Source organism: Pteropus alecto, unplaced genomic scaffold (assembly GCF_000325575.1).
Source record: "Pteropus alecto unplaced genomic scaffold, ASM32557v1 scaffold185, whole genome shotgun sequence".
Lineage (NCBI taxonomy): Eukaryota > Metazoa > Chordata > Mammalia > Chiroptera > Pteropodidae > Pteropus > Pteropus alecto.
The window spans coordinates 2,413,195-2,433,677 of record NW_006438088.1 but is presented as its reverse complement, the minus strand read 5'-3'; the positions used below and the strand labels follow the sequence as shown (position 1 = coordinate 2,433,677).

The following is a 20,483-nucleotide window of genomic DNA, read 5'->3' as shown; positions in this document are numbered from 1 at the left end:
TTTTAGGCTCAGCATCCTTTATCTCCCCCAAGGCTACAATAACAAAAAAGTCACGCCTACTGCCATCCTCTTCATCTCTCTTTTCTCTTACCAACCCTCAATTTTCTACTGGGAATTTGTTTTACCCAGCTCGCAGCCCTTAATTTTAAACATTTAAAAAAAAACTCAGCCCAGATCTTTTTAGGTAGCTGAATACAACTAAGTATTCATACTGGTGACAACGTTATTTGTTTATTTTGAAAGAAAATAATGTTCCTAATGTTCCTAATTGCCAGACCTCACTTAAAGATGTGAGAATTGGAGCTGCGAGGCCAGTGAAGCATTAAATGTATAACCTAGTTGGAGTGGCATTTTGTCATTCTTAAAGCTATTGTTTGATAGGATTTTATAACAACTTGAGTAATAGAATTGTTATTTTTTAAAAAATAAATAAATCCAGCTTAGAAATAAAGGATCAGACTAAATGTAAGACATTTCTTAGGCTTTCTAGGAGAAACCTGCACTACATGGTACAATTTATATTTGTCTATACATTTTTTCTCAGATTTTATATATTGTCATCTGAGTTTTAACTTTTTACATTAAAAATGAATATTTAATAGTTATGTCAATATTGTGATATATGCAAAGGGAAAAACATTATTTCTATGAGGTTTGTACAGTCACTTACTAAATATGGTTATCCAAAGAGGAGTTTAGACTATCCCAGCAGATATTTGTTATCTTTGAAATAGGTAGACACATCAGTCCATCAATCACCACTATGATGCCTGGGCAGAACAGGGATATGACATTTACATATGTTAATGTAAATAGACTAATCACTTCAGAAAAACAAAGGACTAAAATGAAACAATGATATTTGACCAATCACAATGTTGTTTGATTTTATGCTATGGTAGCAGATCCAGTCATTTGTACAGGATAGAATAGATGTTTCTGGTTTCTCTGAAATTATCTAAGAATTTAATTAAGAATGTCTGATACCCATCTTGACTTGCCATGTGTGAGACTGACAATACACAGCCTCATAGGCCTCTTAGAATAATCACTGAAATCAGAAAGATAGAGGACACTGTTCCATTTTTAAAAGAACCACATGATAATATATGGAATATATAAAATATATATTATCTATATTTATATATTTTAAAATATATAATGTGTGAATATGTTTACGTGTGTGACATTAATATTAATTTATACTTTTTAAAATAAAGCATATAAGTATGTTTTATAACTAAACATTTTATCATTGGATCTATTTAAGTGCTTTAAGAAAACAAGTCATCTGACTGTTGGAATAGCATTTTCTTGTACTATAAATGTATAACTAGTATGATGCCTACATTTATTATTATGTCACTATGTATTAGAGATTCCTATTTCCTATATATCTCTCTGTGTTTTCAAATTTTATTAACTGTACTATATTTGCTTTTTTAGCATCCATGTAGCAGAGAGGAGAGAACTAGGAGAGTTCACAGTTATTCATGCACTCACAGGATGGCTACCAGAAGTCATTCCACTGCAGTAGGTTTGACCATTAAGTTACTCATATATTTTTTTCCTTTCTTCCCCAGGAAGATTTCTTTAACTGAAGTATTTTTAGGCTTTGAGAAAATTTCAAGAAATATTACCTTTTACAAAATATTTGAGAGAATAACACTTTATAGTATGTATTATATAAAATTCCTTGAAATTTTCAAGATAAATTCTGTTCCCTTATATATATTGTGAATTGAATTCTTAACTCTCTGAATTACAAATGTTAAAACGATGTTAATTATTTATTGTTATAAAATATTTACAGGTGTCCCTTTATCCTTACGCAGCTATTACATTTATTCAATACAGAAACATAAAAGTAACTTTTAATTAGCCATATATATTAGAAAATAATAATGAAACACATATTAGACATTAGGCACTTTAATATATTATTTCTAATTAAAAGCCACAGTCCCGAAAAGATTACCTTATTTAATCACTATATGACCCCATCAACTAGGTATATGTCATCGCAAATGAAGAAATTGAAGCTCAGAGAGGTTGAATACTCCAAATCTGTGCACATTGTACCTGGAGGAAACAAAATTTGAATCTAAATGTTGCTAGGTCCAAAGCACACAATCTCTCTCTCATATAAGTCTAGATATATAGAGATTGCTTATCTGCATCCAAAAAAGAGAGACCGTGTAATGTAATGCTTACTTAAAATTTCACACATAAAGGTTTAGACACACAATTTCATCATATATTACCACTGACACTGGAAATTAATCAGGTTAAAGTGCAGAGAATAAAATTACATCAATATATCTGAGCATATCAATTCAGATGCTGATATTTACAAGAAGACCAAATCCCCAATACAGTTATCAATTTAGATCATCTTTGATCTTTGATTGATGCTGGGAAGCTACTTTTCCCCAGGGTCCAGGTTAGAGGAGATTGAAGATAGGCCCTAGTAACTTGGATTCTACATCTGAAGCATCTTTTCAGAAAGCTAAACTAGCTGCTGCTTGGTTCAAGTAAAAATATGTTCAAAGGAAAAATGGAAGGGTAAACACTCTCCCTGAAAGACAACTTTTCTGAAGGAGAGCTGATCTTTTGTTTTGTCTTAGGGAAGGGTCCAGATAGCACCCTTTTGCATCTTCTCATGGAAAATCCTTTTCCGATATCTAAGGGAAGAGAATATTAATTGACATAATAATATAGACAATGTCAGTCGAGAAAAGTGGACAGATAATGGGATTTAAAAGTATAGACTTTTCTAAATTTTTGTCTTCAGTGTTGATGGAATACTTACAATTTTGCCTTAATTTTCTCTGTACAGTAGTCAATAAAGATACCAAAGACATGAAATTATCAGAAGTCTATCAGAGGATGGTACAGAAATAGGAGATCAGAATAATTCACAACTAAAAAATTAGTTAATTAAAAATTGTGAATTGTCTCTTGCTAGAATCATACATGAAAATTAAAGTGTTCACATACTGTCATAATTTTAAGGAGATCATTTAAATAATTGATAGTAAAAAATTGGAAATATTTTAGATGTTTACTTTGCATGAATTTATGGTTGCTTATGAAGTATCTGTGAAAATGACATAAGGGGGAAAAGCTTGAGCTTTGGAGTCAGAACTATATAGACAGATTTACATTCTTACACTTCCAATTTTAAGCTATGTGAATTTTGTTAAGTAATGAACTTCTCTGGGCCTCATTTCTTTTTATGTAAATGGAATACAATGACTCATCCTATATGATTGTTTGGAAGATTAAATGAATAGGTGAGAGTGTCAGAAAAAGTAGCTAGTGTGTTGTATGACATAATAAGTGAAAGTTTCTTTTAGTTTCTATGACTTTCACTAGATTATTTAATATTATTTAGAAATATATATAGTAGTTAATAATCAACCTTTGGAAGCAGGGAAAATTCTGAAGAAGAATAAGTGAGACTGACCCAGACATTCAAATTTATCAATTCACTTCCAAATAAAACCAAAAAGTAAAAGTGGTACACCATCTTTGAACTGTATCATGATGTGTAGAATTTTTTCTTATGAACATTCTGCTGCATTATTCATATAATTTTAAATTAATATTGTACTATAAATTACAAAGTTACTTCCTGTGTGTATGCATATATATGTAATTTTAAATGAAAATAATGTCATGAAACAGTATATAAATGATTGTCAAGAAATGTTTAAGTTGAAATATGGGAACAATCACCATCTGCCAAGGGTGGAGGCCGGGGTCCGGTGTGGCTTCATGGAGAAAATTCTGACTTGCTCTGAACCTTTACTTTTGGCTGGGTTTGATCTGAACAACAGGAAGGCGAATGCTATTGAAAGCACGAGAACAATATGATCACAGGCCTGGTATGTTCAGGAGTGGGGTGCTTCCGTTACTAAGGAGGGTTAGAGTATGCAGAGAAAGCCCCTAGGGGCTTGGCCAGCTGTGGTCATGGTTTCACAGAAGTCAAAGAAAATTAGAATATCGAAGTTTCAGGATTGTGTTGACTGCTGATTTTTGTTTTTGTGTGAAAATCTGGTAGAGTGAAGTGTTTGTGGCATCTCCAACAAACTACAGGAGTACCAATGTGGGACGCTACTCTATTTGCAACTGCTGGCCTTGCCTCTTATGTTTTCCTAAAATTAGTACAGTTTTATCATTAAAAATAAAAACACCTTCTAACTCTCCGTATTATAATAGAAACACAGTCAATGACATGTTTGAATATATTTTAGATGTCTGAACAATTTCAAATGGAGATGACTCTTCTTGGCAAATCTCTCCGATCTTGATGTAGTTCATTTGTCAATAGGGCACTCCACCACCCATATTTAAGCCTAACTGTTCAAGAATTTATTTAGTCTCATTCTGCAGTATGTGAATATTTTTCTTTCAAAGCATAGCATTTTTCTTATTGTAGACGAAGAGACAAGTCATAGCACGGGTTTTGGATTCAGAAAGATCTGCTCGAATCCTGATGCTATCATTTGCTAGTTGTGACTGCATAAAATTTACAGCCTCTTAAACCTCAATTAGGATTATAATAACTATGTTTCAGAGCTTTCATGGGATTCAATGCAAAAATAAAATATACCAAACGCCCACTATCTGCCAGGCCCTGGAGATCCAACGAGGAGTACGAGAGAGCTCAGGAACTCAAGCAAATCACAGATGCACAAAGAAACCAATGATCATTTTCAGGTCCCCAGTTCATCTTACTTTTTATTGTTTCCTCAGAAAAAATCTGAACGAGTGAGTGGTCTGGGCATGCTGCCTTCATCTCCTCACCTCTGTCTTTCCTCACCGACTCTGTGTTTTCTTCTCATCCAACGAGGAGTACGAGAGAGCTCAGGAACTCAAGCAAATCACAGATGCACAAAGAAACCAATGATCATTTTCAGGTCCCCAGTTCATCTTACTTTTTATTGTTTCCTCAGAAAAAATCTGAACGAGTGAGTGGTCTGGGCATGCTGCCTTCATCTCCTCACCTCTGTCTTTCCTCATCGACCCTGTGTTTTCTTCACCACACCAGTGAAATGGTTCTTCCGTAGGTCAACGAAGGCCTGGACATTGTCAAATCTGGCGATCACTTCTCTTGCCCCATTTATTTGGCATCCCAGTATTTGGACTGAAAACAACTCTTTCCTTTGGCAACAATTCTCTTGGCTTCTGCAACAGCACACTCTTGAGGTTTTTCTCCTGTCTTTTCTCCTGTTTTTCTCCTGTCTATTTGCTGCTCTTTCTTTGCCTTCTTGGATAGTTCCTCAGCCACTAAATGGGGACATATAACAGGGCTCCTTCCTGTCTCACAACCTTAAATAACAATCTGTTTGACAATGACTTTGAGGTTTATATTGTCATGCCTGACCACCTTTTCATGCAGTCTAGTCCATTTATATACAACTGCTTAAATTACATAGCTATGTGGATTTCAAAGACTTAAAATATTCAGAAAGGCACACTGGATTCTTAGCCTCCCAAAGCCATACCTTTTCTAAAACATCTCATCTCAGTACTTTACACCATTGTCCACTCAGCTGCTCAAGATAAAAATAGACAGACAAGCAAGTAAACAAACCTAGGAATCATTCTTGATCACTCATTTTTCTCACCTCTCACATACAATCTTTTACAGATCTTTGTCAATAGTATGTCCCCTCCACTCTTTATGAATTTACTCATCTTTCTGCATCCCCATTTTTACCAACCTAGGTGAACTCACTGTCACTGCTCACATACTAGCTTCACAACTGGTCCTCTTGTTTCTAATTCTCCCTCCTCTAGCTAATTCTCTATGTGGCAATCAGAATAATTTTTTAAAACATAAATCAGATAATATCACTTACCTCATTTAAATTCTTTCCATTACATTTGAAGTTTTTAAATCTTTCTGCTGACTTTTTTTGTGTGTGTGTGTGTCTGTGCCTGGAATGATCTTCCATCATATATTCACTTGGCCAGCTATGTTATAACATTTAGTGTCACCAACCTTAAATATCAACTCTTCAGACAGGTCTTCTTGACCATCCAATCTCAATTATTTCTTCCCCAACTTATGTTATAAACCATCGTCCTTTGTTTCATTTTCTCCGTGGAAGTTATCACTGCCTGTTATTTTCTCTCTCTTTCTCATATCCATCTGCTGGGATGGGAAGTTGCATGAGGGTAGGGACCCTTTTTGTCTTGCTCAACATTGGGTCTTCTGTGCTTTAGAACAATGACACTGGATGGCTGGCATATGATATGTTCTCAAATGTTTGTTGATCGAATAATTTAAAAGGTACTGTAAAAGGCTACCCTAGAAGTGCGTAAAGATTCTTTGGGAGCACAGAGCAGGAACATATGGCTTAATTTCCCTAAAAAGTAATGATTGAACTGACATCAAAGGATTAGTGGAAGTTAATTCAGCTGAGTGAGGTAGAGAAGGAAACTCAGAGAATAAAGAATAGCATGGAAGTGCAATAGAGCAAGGGGTAGACCCAGAAAAACACAGAGTTCTGCGTGGCTGGATTATATGCTGCTGGCTTCTAGAGGAGGGATGAGTATTGTTTGTTTTTGGACATATATCTATTAGATGGTTTTATACCTGGGCCTGGGTATCTGGAGGGAGGTTTGAGCCAGAGCTAATGATTTGAGGGTTATAGCTGAATACAGGTAAGCTCAAAACGTGGTAGTACTTACTGAGGGTAGAGTATGTAAGATGGCAAGAGCAGAAGAGGAAAACTCCGAGGAAGCAACCCTACTTTTTCAGTAGTGAACAGAAGAAAGGGATTGTTCAAAAGAATCTGAAAGAAATTTCTATAATAATAAAAAGAAACCAGAAAAGAGCGATATTGTGGAAGTCACGGGGAAGAGTTCAAAGAAAGAGTTAAAAATATCATTCAGTTCCGCAAAGTCCTCAGGTATGATAAAGACTGTTTACATGAATAATGTATAGGAAAGTCCCTGGCACATAAGCGATATTCAAATACCTATTCTTTCCCTGTCATGCTTACAACGTGCCGCTCTCTCCTGCCAGGCTGAGTGATCCTTGCAACCAAGGCCATGTGTTTGGTCTTATTATTTATTTGTTTATTTATTTATTTATTTATATAATTAACATGTAATATTTTTTTAGCTTCCGGTATACAACACAATGATTTGATATTTGTACATATGCAAAACCATCACCCCAATAAGCCCGGTTAACATCCATCACCATAAATGGTTACACATTTTTTTGTGATGAAAACTTTTAAGATGTATTCTCTTAGCAATTTTCAAATATATGACAATATTATTAACTATATTCACCATGCTGTACATTACATCCCCAGGAGTTATTTATTTTATAACTAGAAATTTGTACTTTTTGACCCCTTTTACCCGTTTCACCCATATCCCACACCCCCACTTCTGGCAACCATCAGTCTGTTCTCTGTATCCATCATATAGTATTTTTCTCTGTCCGACTTACTTCACTTAGCATACCGCTCTCAAGGTTGATCCAAGTTTCAAATGGCAAGATTTTATGCTTTTATATGGCTGAATAACAATAGTCCATTGTATATATATGCCACATGTTCTTCATCTATTCATCTATCGATGGGCACTTAGGTTGTTTCCATGTCTTGGGTATTGTAAATAGTTCTGCAATAAACATAGGGGTGCCTACACCTTTTAAAGTTAATGTTTTAATTTCCTTCAGATAAATACTCAGAAGTGAAATTGCTAAATCATATGGTAGTTCTATTTTTAATCTTTTGAGGAAATTACGTATTGTTTTCCATAGTAGCTGTATTAATTTATTATCACTCCAACAGTCCACAAGGGATTCCCTTTGCTCCACATCCTCACCAAAACTTGTTATTTATCGTCTTTTTTATAATAGCCATTCTAACAGGTGCGAGGTAAAATTTCACTGTGGTTTTGATTTGCATTTCCCTAATGATTAGTGATATTGCGCATCTTTCCATATACCTTTGGCCATATACCATATATCTTCTTTGGGAAAATGTCTATTCAGATCCTTTATCCATTTATTAATCAAATTGTTTGCGTTTTATGTTGTATGTGTTTTTTATATATTTTGGACGTTAACTCCTTATCAGATATATGATTTGTAATTATTTTCTCTCATTCCATAGGTTGACTTTTGATTTTGTTGATGGTTTCCTTTGCTATGCAGAAGCTTTTTAGTTTCATGTAGTTCCACTCAATTATTTTTGTTTTTGTTGCCTTTGCTTTTAGTGTTAAATCCAAAAACTCATTGCTAACATCACTGTCAAAGAGCTTATCGCCTAATCTTTTCTCTAAGAATTTTCTGGTCTTTAATCCAGTTTGAGTGGTTTTTTGGTATGTCTGATATCAGATAGTGGTCCAGTTTTATTCATTTATTCATGTGGCTGTCTTGTTTTCCCATCACCATTTACTGAAGAGACTGTTTTTTTCCACATTGTATATTCTTGGCTCCTTTGTCATAAATTAATTGAATGTACATGTGTGAGTTTATTTCTGGGTTCTCTGTTCTGTTCCATTGATCTCTGTGCCCGTTTTTATGCCAATACCATACTATTTTGATTACTCTAGTGTTGTAATATAGTTTGGAATCAGGGCACATGATGTGTATGGTTTGTTATTCTTTCTCAAGATTGCTCTTTCTATATGGAGTCTTTGTAGTTGCATATAAATTTTAAGATTATTTTTTTCTATTTTTGTGAGTAAATGCCATAGGAATTTTAGTAGAGATTGCATTGAGTCTGGAGATGACTTTGGGTAGTATGGACATTTAACAATAATAATTGTTCCAACCATGAGTGCAGAATATCTCTCTATTTATTTGTGTCTTCTTCAATTCCTTTTATCACTGTCCTATAGTTTTCAGTGTACAGGTCTTTCAACATCCTTGTTCAAGTTTATTCCTAGGTATTTTATTCTTTTTGATATAATTTTAAGTGGGATTCTAAAAAATATCTATCTTTCTGATAGTTTGTTATTAGCACATAGAAACACAACAGATTTTTGTATATTGAATTTGTATCTTGTTATTTTACCGAGTCTTTTTATTAGTTTGAACAGTTTTTTGGTGTTGTCTTTAGGCTTTTACCTATATAATATCATGCCATCTGCAAATAGTGAGAATTTTACTTCTTCTGTTCCAATTTGGATGCCTTTTATTTCTCTTTCTTGCCTACTCACTCTAGCTAGGACTTCCAAAACTATATTGAATCAAAGAGGTAAGAGTGGGCGTCTTTATCTTAGAGGAAAAGCTTTCAGCATTTTAGTATGTTAGCCATGGGCTTCTCAGGTACGGCCTTTTTTATGTTGTGATATCTTCTCTCTATACTCTTGCTGTTGAGAGATTTTATCATAAATATATGATGCATGGCAAAGGAAGAGCATGAAAATAATTCCTGCCCTCTGGGTCTCTGGAGAGGATTATTTGGCCCTTAGATGTATGTTCAGTTAGAAGCGTGCCCCTGAGGCCAGTGCTTCAAGATAAGCAAATAAGCTTCTTTTCCAGAAAGTCTGCTGCCTCAGGCACTGGGCCCTGGGGTGGGTGAGCCTGTGCTAGCCTTTTAAGAACTGTTTCTGTGTTCGCTATAGCCTCTTGGATCTTGTGGATGCAATCTCTGTGGGCTTTCAAAGCTAGGTGTTCTGGGGGCTCATTCCTCAGGGTAAAGTCTTCAAAGTTGTAGTGCTGCATGTGGTTTTCAAACCCATTGCTCCTCAGGGGAAAGCTCAGGGTGATGAGTTCCCTCCAGTTGTCACTATGCTGTGGGAGAGCGTGGGCTGTTGTGAGATTGTATCTCAGCCTCTCTGACCTGCATCAATGTGGGGTTTTTTTGTTTTGTTTTGTTTTTTTTCTCATTCACCAGAAGTGTAAGAGTCGCTGGGCTAGCTAGTTTTTGAGTTTTTTTTCCCCCCCCAGAGGAAATTGTTTTGTATACAGCTGTAGATTCATTATGTTCATGGGAATTGGTGAGTTCAGTGTCCTTCTATGTCTTCATCTTAAACCAGAACTCCTTGTTTACTTTCTTTTCATCAGCAAAGCCCAGCACACAGTAGGCACTCAATCAAAGCTTATTGAATGAATGAATGCATGATGGTGTTTTTAACCAAAATGTAGCTCTCGAAATTAATCTCGTGAAATAGTAAGTTGATTTTTTTCCCTGTCAGTTATTTCTTGATGCGGGGCGAAAAGCTCATTTGAAAATTAATGTCGATGTGTTTTTGTCAAAGCCCAGGATATATGGACAAAGTTTGGGAGCTCTTGAAAGAAGTATTGCCTGAATTTAAGCTGTCAGAGGAGTCCATCTCTGAAAGCAAAACCATAGTGATAGATACCAAATTAAAAGAAGCAGGGAAAGAAGTGAAGGATGGGAAAGAAGTGAAAGAGGGCAAAGAATTCAAACCTGAACCGTCAATGACCACACTAAAATTACTCGAGAAAAGCGAAAGATTTCCAAAGGGTAAGACATTTTATATCACAGTGTTACTCGGTATGGCTAATGTATATAAATGCTCTGCGATCATTGCTAAATCGAGTGATTCCTTATTGTCATTATTGTGCATTAAGTGTTGCAGAAATAATTAAGGTCTTTCCTTGCTGGGATTTCAGAACTTCTAATGGTGTTAACTACACGTTAATTATTGTTCCATATTTTACTCTCTTTAAAAATCGAAGGCAATTATACAGTTTTGATGATACAAAATTGATATAGTATTAATATAGGAAGAGACATTAAGTTTTCAATTTCCATCAAACATATCTTTCTTTTATGTTATATGTCGGGTGGAATGGACCAAAACAACAAAGGAGAAAAGTTGTCCTGTTTATTTTTTCAGGAAGTGTAAAATAGACAGAGATTAGATTATGATTTATTTACCATTTACTGCAGATGTAGGTGGGTGAACGGGTTTCACAGGGAGAAGCTGAGTGTTTGTGACAAAAGCCTTCTGTTTTCTCTGTTTATAAGCAGCCTGTCTGTGAGCTGGGAGTGAGGTGGAGTGGAAGATGAAGGTTCTCATGGTGATTTAAAATAGATGTAGCAAAAAATCAAAAATACAAAAAAAAGAGAGAAAAAGAAAAGGTACAAAAGAAAAAAATGATTAAATAAAAATAAATAAAAATGAAATAGATGTTGCAGAGGTTTGCAGAACTGGGGGAAGGTCATCTCCAGGACTCAACTGCTAACTTTATTTAGAGTGGAGTTGATATGGGTGGGGTGCAATGGCAGAGGAGCAGCACATTTATTTACAGTATTAGCAACAACACATTTTGGTAAACACTTGTATACTATCCACATTTATTTCTATGTGAAAGTACAGTTTTTCCATTTATAATTTTTATTATCAATTACATTATTTCTAAATTATGAATTCTGAATAGAAGTTTGAAAACTTTTATAGTTCTATTTTAAAATCACACATGAAGTTATGTATTGCTAGCTAACTTATTCAGTAAAGTCAAGTATTTATAGAAAATACACAAAATAAAATTCTGATAACCTATTTTTTATACTTTAGTTTCCCAATTAAATGTCTCATGTAACTTAAAGTTACAGTTATGTTCACCTTTATATCTAACATAGGTGTTAAATCTACTATAAAAGCTAAGATATGAGACAGGTTTAGGGGCCAAGAAATATTGCAGGTTGTTAATGTCACAGTTTTTACGTATGCAAATTAAAAAAACAACAACTGACCAATAGTTATTACAAATTTAGCAGATGATAAAAGAATGAAATGGTAGAAATCTGCATTTTTTTTTTTCAGAAGTGAACGAGCTTCATTAGGGAATTAAAAAATCTTGGAGTTTTTTTTTTTTAAGTTGAAGGAGAACACATTTCACAGAAATGTCAGTATGAATGGAAATTCAAATGGTGCAGATAGTTCTGTGTACAGGGTTTGACTACACAAGTCACATTGGCAATGAGATGTAGGTTGGGCATCCAGGTTCCACCAGAAGTTGTTCTGGAGACAGCAAACTGTGTTTCCTTGAGATGCAGTCCCAAATAAGAAAGATCTAACAGGGTCCACATTTAGGACTGAACTTTAAGTATATGCTTTGCTTTTCTTTGATTTTTGCTTTTAAAATGAGAACGTTATCCTGACGTTATATTGTTATACACATAAATCATATTCAAATGATCACTTCTATTTAACATAAAATTACGTATAGCCTATAATAAATAAATGCTGCAGTTCTTTCACAATACACGTCAAATTTCAAAATTTTGTCTTGCTTTATTCTAATGTTTCTAATTAGAGGTGAGTAGTGTTTGGGGAAATTTGAAGCTATATTGTTTTACATTTAAATAATACTATTATTTTGGCCTTTTCCCCAACATAATGACTGAATAAGAAATAGAGTTTGAGGTTTTATAGTTAAAAGATGTATTGTATTTTTTAATATGTTAGAGAAAGCAGATGCAAAGGATGTTGGGAAGAAGAGGAGTAAAGATGGAGAAAAGGAAAAGGAAAAGGAAAAGGAAAAGGAAAAGGAAAAATTCAAATGGTCACTTCACGGTTCAAGACCCTCATCAGATGTACAGTACTCTCTGCAGTCTCTGTTGGACTGTAAGCTCTCAGTCTCCTAGAATGATAATTATTTTGGCTGTTTCCTAAGATGTTGGAAATCTTTGGAGAATAGAAATGTATCTCCTGTTTCGACCTATATAAATAAGCTTGCTTAAGGTTGCCCACAATCGTTAGGCCCTCAGATGAGTATAGATATTGGGGCAAGATCCTACATATGAGACAGAAGCCAAGGCTGTCGAAGTTCTTATGGTGTGACAGTCACAAGAGAAGCATTTATATGAAGGAGGACATATTCTAATAAATATGTGTATATTATGTATTAGTACATTATAAAATATATATTATACTACATTAAATGATTTTGTCATATGTTCTATATAACATGCAGATATAAATATATAAAAATTATACAAAATATATAAATATAAACATTTATATAACTACATATGAATATTAAATATATAATTATATATTATCATAGGTATTAGTATATATCCTCCTCTGTATAAATTATATAGATAACATATATAATCTTTTTAAGACTACATGATATATATCATATCATTATCTTTTTTTATATTCCTAACATTGGGTCATTTATCTTGGTGCTTCCAGAATGTAGGTTATAATCCTCAGCTCACTATTCACTACACAGTTGAAAACACCTGCATTGTGCTCTATCTAGCCTTTCTTTTTTCATTTTTTCTTCTTAATACATTATTATTTTTTTTTTGTGAGGACATTTTAATACTTATGGCTTTTTGTTTTACAGAAACATGTCTGGTGGTTTGGTAGAAAAGTGAGTCACTAGTCATTTTATTTTTAATTCTGTATTAAAAATTGTTTTCTTGTATTGATGCCTTAAGCAATTCTTTTTGATAGTGGATGACATAACATTCCTGACATAACATTCCAAAAGTTCCTGATAATTCATCATCATTGTGAAAATGACTAAATCTTTCTCTAAATTTCTTTCTTTGTGAAAATAAAGATAACAATGATCCCCCCGACCTTGGCTTTTTTTGAAAACAAACTCATAGTTAAGGCCAGCCTCAAGATACAGAAGGTAGTTTAGAGTTTGGGCTTTGGAGTAAAACTGCCTGGGTACAGAACTCTGTTCCATAAAAAATACACAAATTTGATTTTTAAATAAAAATGTTTTTATAACTTTGTCATATTTTACAATGTAATCAATTCTAGAGAGATCCTGGGCTCATCTCTATATTTTGTGGCTCTAAATATAACTATTCTTCAATAAACATACCTAATAGTTAAATATAAGGGATTGGATTTGTAAAGGAATAAAACAAAACTTTTTAAATTAAAAATAAAGTCAATAAAGAAAAATAAATTCTATTATTTTGGCCACAATCTTTAAAGAACAAAAGGATACTAAATAAAATATAGTAATATCAATGATATTTAGGAATGCACGGATAAATAAGTGATGCTCAGAAGCAAATTCTACAAACATTAAACATTCCAAAACTACATTACTTATGTTCTCTTTCTTCATGGAGTCATTTATTTATGTTTTCTTTCTTCTTGAAATGACATAAAAACCCCTGGACTTCTTTAAATTCAAAATCAAGATTTTTATCTCTGAAAGCTAATAAATGTCTTCATGTTAAAATGATTACTTAGCACACAAGCATTTGTAGACCATTCTAAGTTACATTGACTGATGACTAGTACATTTATGTGATAACATTTTTACAGTGAAATAAAATGATTTCTTAAGCAATTAAATGGTACTATTATGAAGGTAAAATTAATGAGATAATCTCAAAAATAAATGCATATTTGAGGTTTAACATTTATTAAATACATTTAGAATCATTTACCTATTTTTCACCAGCAAAGATAAGGAATTATCTTTAATTTTTTAACCTTTAATTCTATCCTAATGTTCATTAAGGAATTTGAACATTCTAGGATGACCTACGGACCTATTTTGGCTAGAATTTTCATGACATATATACATTTGCTTTTGCAGGTTCTTCAGCAATACAGTCCCCTCACCTGGTTGTGTATGCTACCTTTACACCTCTCTATTTGTTTGAAAAGAAGATCTTTTCATTAGAGAAGATGGTAAGTACTCAAGGCCAGGAAACACAGTATCATTTATGGTGTGTATGTGATTATACCAGAAGTTAATTAAAATTTTATTACTGAATTTCAGTCTCCTTATCTTTAAAATTAGGCACTTGAACATAGGGTCTTGGAACAGCCAAAATAATCTTAGATGATTTCAATAGTTCCGCCTTTAATAAAAGTTGTCATATATTTTATCAATTCCATTATAAGCATAAGAGAAGAATTTACATTATATATTTTAGTAAGAATCATGTAAATTATCTTAAAATAATAATAAATCACCTTTCCTTAAACAGATTGTACACATTTTCTTAATATATGATTTAAATGAACTCACATCCAGAGCCAGTAACCACTATCACCACCTTGTATCTTAAAATAATACATGCTATAAATGTTCACTACTTTTTCGTGTATAAATCTGACAACTTGTAGAAAATTTAGAAAATATATACAAAGGAAATGAAATTAAAATATTCATAGTATAAATACCTAGATATAGTCAATGCTAACATTTTGACATATATCCTTTAATTTCTTTTCCTTCTGTGCATGTAGTGTGTGTGTGTACATGTGTATTTTTTTTTGCACAGTGGAATTAAATTTTATGTTTTGTTTGGAAACCAGCTTTTTCACTTGACACTATCATTAATGTCTTTTTCATGCTTAAATATTTGGCAACATAATATTTAGTAGTTGCATGTGTTTCCCATATTTTTTAAATTATCTTTTGTTCTTGGACATAAAAATCATTTTTACCTTCCTTCTCTTATAAACGGTAACAACCGCCAGATTACGCTTCAGTTTATTCAGACAAACACCCTATTTTGTTTGGGGCTTATTGAATCTTAACCCTTTGGGAAACATTTAGAATCTAGCACTTTATTTCTAGAATTCCATATGTTCTGAATTCACTACACTAGAATATAAGACTAGCTAGTGCAGTGTTATACAGTCATCCATTAGTGTCCACAAGGCGTTGGTTCCAGGACCACCCATGAATACCAAAATCCAAGAATGCTCAAGTCCCTTAAATAAAATGGCATAGTATATGCATATAATCTGTGCACATCCTCTTTTATATTTTAAATCACCTCTAGATTATTTATAATACCTAATCCAATGTAAATGCTATGTAAATAATTGTTATATCATATTGTTTAGGGAATGACGACAAGAAAAAAAAGTCTGTACGTGCTCAGTTCAGACACAACCAGTGTAGGTCTAACTACACAGTACATGTTAGTCAGCAGAGGGGAACTTGTGTTGGAAAGTCTGGAGGTGGAGGAGGACTCACTGGGTTCAGGGAACCATTAGAGGTTGAATAGATTGCAAGGGGAGAAGTCTCAGAGGCAGCTCAAGATGTGGGAGGAATTCAGGACATAAAGAGTATTATAAATCCTCCGAGTGGGGTTGAAAATGGCTTAAGGGGCCCCAAGGCTCAGGAATTAGCCCAGTGTCTGTAACAGTAATTGAATAAACTTCAAGGCTGTAATGAACTGACTATTATGGCACAGTCTCCCTAACTTGCCTGCTGATTATTTTATAGAAGTTACTAAGATGATCTAGTTCTCCAGGTACAAATCAGAATATAATAGAGATACAGTGTTTTAAAGATAAATCTACAGAAAAAAAACTCTGTTCTGATGGAATTTTGTTAAATGGAGTACATTGCTAAAAACTATAGCCCCAAAGACAATGAGACCAACATATAAAATTAAGTCGATACCTTACTTACTTAAAGAATTGGTTCGGATCACAAAGAAAACAACAAAACCTGTGAAATAAAAAGGTGACGTGGATGACTCCACTTTTCTTTCATCCTCTTGCTTTTGGGAGTTCTAAAAAAGCCTCTCCCACCTGCTCAAACCTGTGCATTTAGAATGCTTGAGGCGGGATGGGGTAAAGGAGTGTAAGGGTCTTCCAGGCAAAGAAACCAGGTTTAAGTCTTAACACATGAATTGTTTTAAAATATTTATTGAGTGCCTACTCAGCATTTCACTAGAATGTTTCACTCTAAATTCCTCCCTGCCCCTAACTCTAATCTGAGGAAACTTGAGACTCTTTAACAAAGTTTCTCAACATCAAACTATATTGTTACTAGCATTTACTTTACTTTATTCAGAAATTTCTGCAGTATGTTAGAAATAAAATAAAGTATGAAGTATTGACTTACATATCTTAAATCAGGCTAGTACATTTGTGGATTATTCAAATAATACAATAGATGCTAATATCATATTTAATTATTTGACACAATACATTTTCAAAATGCTTTAAGTTGTCTTATTTTTTTAAAGGCTTGACAGTTCAAAAAAAGAAAGTAAATACACTATAACTTTGTTTACAATTATAGGAAGGGATTGAGATATATAGCAAATTTTATGAATAGTAAACTATCTGGAAAATATTCAGCTTATAAATATTACTTTGAGTATGATATCTTTCGGGATATTATTTAAATATAAATTTTATAGTAATATACTTTTTTATTACTATTAACTGAGGCATTGTCTTATTAAATAACATCAATAAATTCTACCATAAATTTCCATAGAAGGGATTACTTTCAAGTGTTGGGAAACTTCTAAAATTTGACAGGATGAAAGTTGTAGAATAAAGGGTTAGACTTTAGAACATCTATAAAAAATAAGTTTTTAAGTCACTCTAAGGTATAATTCCAGAATTTCTGATTTTTTTTTAGTAAATTACTAAGATCCACAAAAATGGATAAAGGGGATGTGGCAATTTCATCTACTTTTTAATTAGGCCTTTTTAAACAAAAACGTCAAATTACTTTTCTCTTTATTTTGAATATAACACTTAAATGGCTCATCAGGACCCAATTGTACACTAATTCCTTCTTACAATTATTAATTAATTGTTATAATGATTCATTAATCCCTGCGTTCGGGAAGAACTGTTCCACCTCACAGATACCCCTCCCTATTCTGTGCCCCCACCCCTACAAAGTATAGATTGAACTGTAGAGACACAGGCACAAGAGCAAGGCATGTTCTAGCTGAGGCAATAATTTGGAATAAGCTAATAGGTGGGTTTCTGGTCCTAATGACAATTTCATAAATTTACACTTTCGAGCATTGCTGTTTGCATAGAAATCAGTGCAAAATCACTAGGAAGAAAAATAGCTATCGGTAAAACTAAATTTGATGTAGTTAATATTTATTTTACTTTAAATGTTTCAACATTTAGATTGTGAACATCAGAATCCGACTACAGCGTAGGTTCCTTTAAGTCTCACGTATTTCTTGACTTCTTATGGCATATTTCAGCCATCGATCAGTAACTGAAGTTCTTAAGTGTTACTCTGAATTGTTCCAAAGCCAAGTGGCTTCAGGAGATCTGAACGGTGGACTATGTGAAGCATCTGCCTGGGAGACTGCTCAGCTTGGCAGGATACAGGGCGGCCTCTGTCCTCTGTCCTGTGAATGGCTCCATTGTCAGGAGCGACATCGGGGATTTCTGGTGGCTGATCTGAGGTTTCTGGAAGAGGGCATAAACTGTAGACAAGGCAACCGCTTATCACCTCGTTGACCTGATGCACTAAGTGTAGTGGATTTTTTTTAACACTACATAGCAATTGCTGGTGATTAAAAAAAAAATATGTATTTTACATATTAAGTACTTGTGTCAAAGTTTGGACCTATGAAAATGATGATTGATTATTTTTGGACCAAAACTGCTGTGCTAAGATTTTTACAATCTCATAGGAGCTAAACTTTTAGAACTCAAAAGTAGCTTATTGTTCTAGTCTCTCATTTTGTAAATAAGGAAATGAGGCTCCAGGAAAATTAAAAGATGGAGAGAAATACAAATGGTAACAGTACTTATGTTAAGAGAGGTAGAAATACGAGTGGTTATTATTATTTTTTATAACCACTACATCTCTACAGTGGTGATAGTATTCTGATAATGACAAAAAGTATTGTTTTATATACATGAAGAAATTGCAAGAATTCTTTGAAATCTGCCTTCTCCCTTCTAGGCCAGTTCTGCTGAGAAGCTAAGAGAGTATGGCCTGTCCCACATCTGCAGCCATCCTGTGCTGGTGACCAGAACCAGGTCTTGCCCTCTCGTAGCACCACCAAAGCCACCCCCAGTGCCTCCCTGGAAACTCTTTCGTCCCCAAAAAGAAACCGTTATAACAGACGAAGCTCAAGGTGTGGTTTACATCGTCTGAATATCTTTCTAATGAACATTTCTCTATATGAAGTTCTAATAGTTTCATTTGTAATGAAGGATGTATATTAAGGCAAACCACCCAACATTGTACCTAAAGCCTTCATTTAATTTTATGTCCCAATTTTATATCTTTAAAGGATTAATTCTCCACAACTCACAAGTTGGGTAGTTTGGTTCATGTCTAAACTGACCAGATACATGAAGGCCATTCTTTGGATGATGGCATTGTGATTATTATAATGGTATAAAAGTGGTTTGTAATAAATAATATAGAAACAAATAGCATATGTTAAGCCACTGGAGTGAATTTCTAATATGGAAATTGTTCTAGGGTACCCTGTAGGGACATAATCTTTGAGTTAACTGATTTCTATTTAGAACTGCTATAGGAAGAGAATTCTGCCCTCAACTGCCTCCAGTGTTGATATTGTCATATAGCCATTTAAAGAGTGGCAGTTATCTTCAGAAATAAACAGAGTCATATGGGCTGAGAGTGGGGCAGGGGAACTGTTTCCACCTTGCTCTTATTCGCTCAGTTCATTTCTAAACTTCACATAATCCATGCCCAATTCTTTACTCCTTCAATATTTTTCTCTTCATTCTAACTCCTTTTTTTTATGAGCATCAAATATGAATGGAAGAGACCAAGATGGCAAGAGAAGAAATGAATGAGACCATTAATGAAAAATCAATTTTAAAGTAGAAGCACAAACATAAGGATGTACAATTTAAAAAAAAAACACTAATAATTTAAAAATTACAGCCTATCAGAATAATTCATAATTTTTTTGTTCCAACGTATGTAACCTTTCCACAGCTACTTTACACTAGCAGTTTTTAATGAAGGATTATTAAAAAACTGGATGCTATGAATTACATATATATAATTCCAAAAAACAAATTATGTTTAATAATAACAGCATTTTTGTCATTTTTTTGTGTGTTCATGTCCTTGTTTTTGCATTTTCTCCCTTTGTCTTTTCCAGTACCTAATTATTGTCTAAGTGTATTCATCCAGCAAGAATACATCATGTTCTAGAAGTTATTGCAATAGGGGCTATGTTCACAGTCCTGTCACCTGAATGAACAATGAAGGCAAAGCCACAATAAACATACCTAGTGACAGTTTATTGAATGCATCGCTGTGAAGATTATAAGTGTTCTTCAAGCGTTTGATTCCATGCATCATAGCTTATATCCCTATTGGTGATGCTTGATGTGGTCCCTGCTACCAATTCAAGTATTGCTGATTCTTCATTGCAGGTGACAAGAGAACCATATCTCGGTCACAGTGTAATACATGTCTCAGTGGTACTCAGGATACTAAAACTGCAGTAGCCACATACATTGGAATATATATCTATTCCTTGCCTCCTACTTCCAACTGTAATTTCCATATTTAAAAATAAATAAAAACAGTTAACCATGTAATTTTCCTCGTATTTGCTTTCTGCCTACATTGATATGGCCAGTACAGCTGGTAGCAGAGATTTCTCCAGCACAAAATGTTTTCTTCTTATCAGAAAAAAATAAAGATTAAAGAAGTATCTGTTTTGGATGGAGAGGAGAAATGGTCAATTTTTTTTTTTTTTTAGGCCTATCTGCCTCTCTCCATCCTGCTTGATTATTTCAGTCAT

The 20,483-nt window shown here is 33.7% G+C and overlaps 1 protein-coding gene across 1 annotated transcript in view; it reads left to right on the top strand.

Moving 5' to 3' along the window:
- ADGB (androglobin) overlaps positions 1–20,483 on the top strand; it is a 139,700-nt gene that overhangs the window by 32,771 nt on the left and 86,446 nt on the right. Inside the window, 5 exon segments of the mRNA XM_006915339.2 lie at positions 1,447–1,533; positions 10,246–10,475; positions 12,427–12,585; positions 14,543–14,637; positions 18,650–18,824. Of these exon segments, the coding sequence (XP_006915401.1) occupies positions 1,447–1,533; positions 10,246–10,475; positions 12,427–12,585; positions 14,543–14,637; positions 18,650–18,824 (746 nt within the window).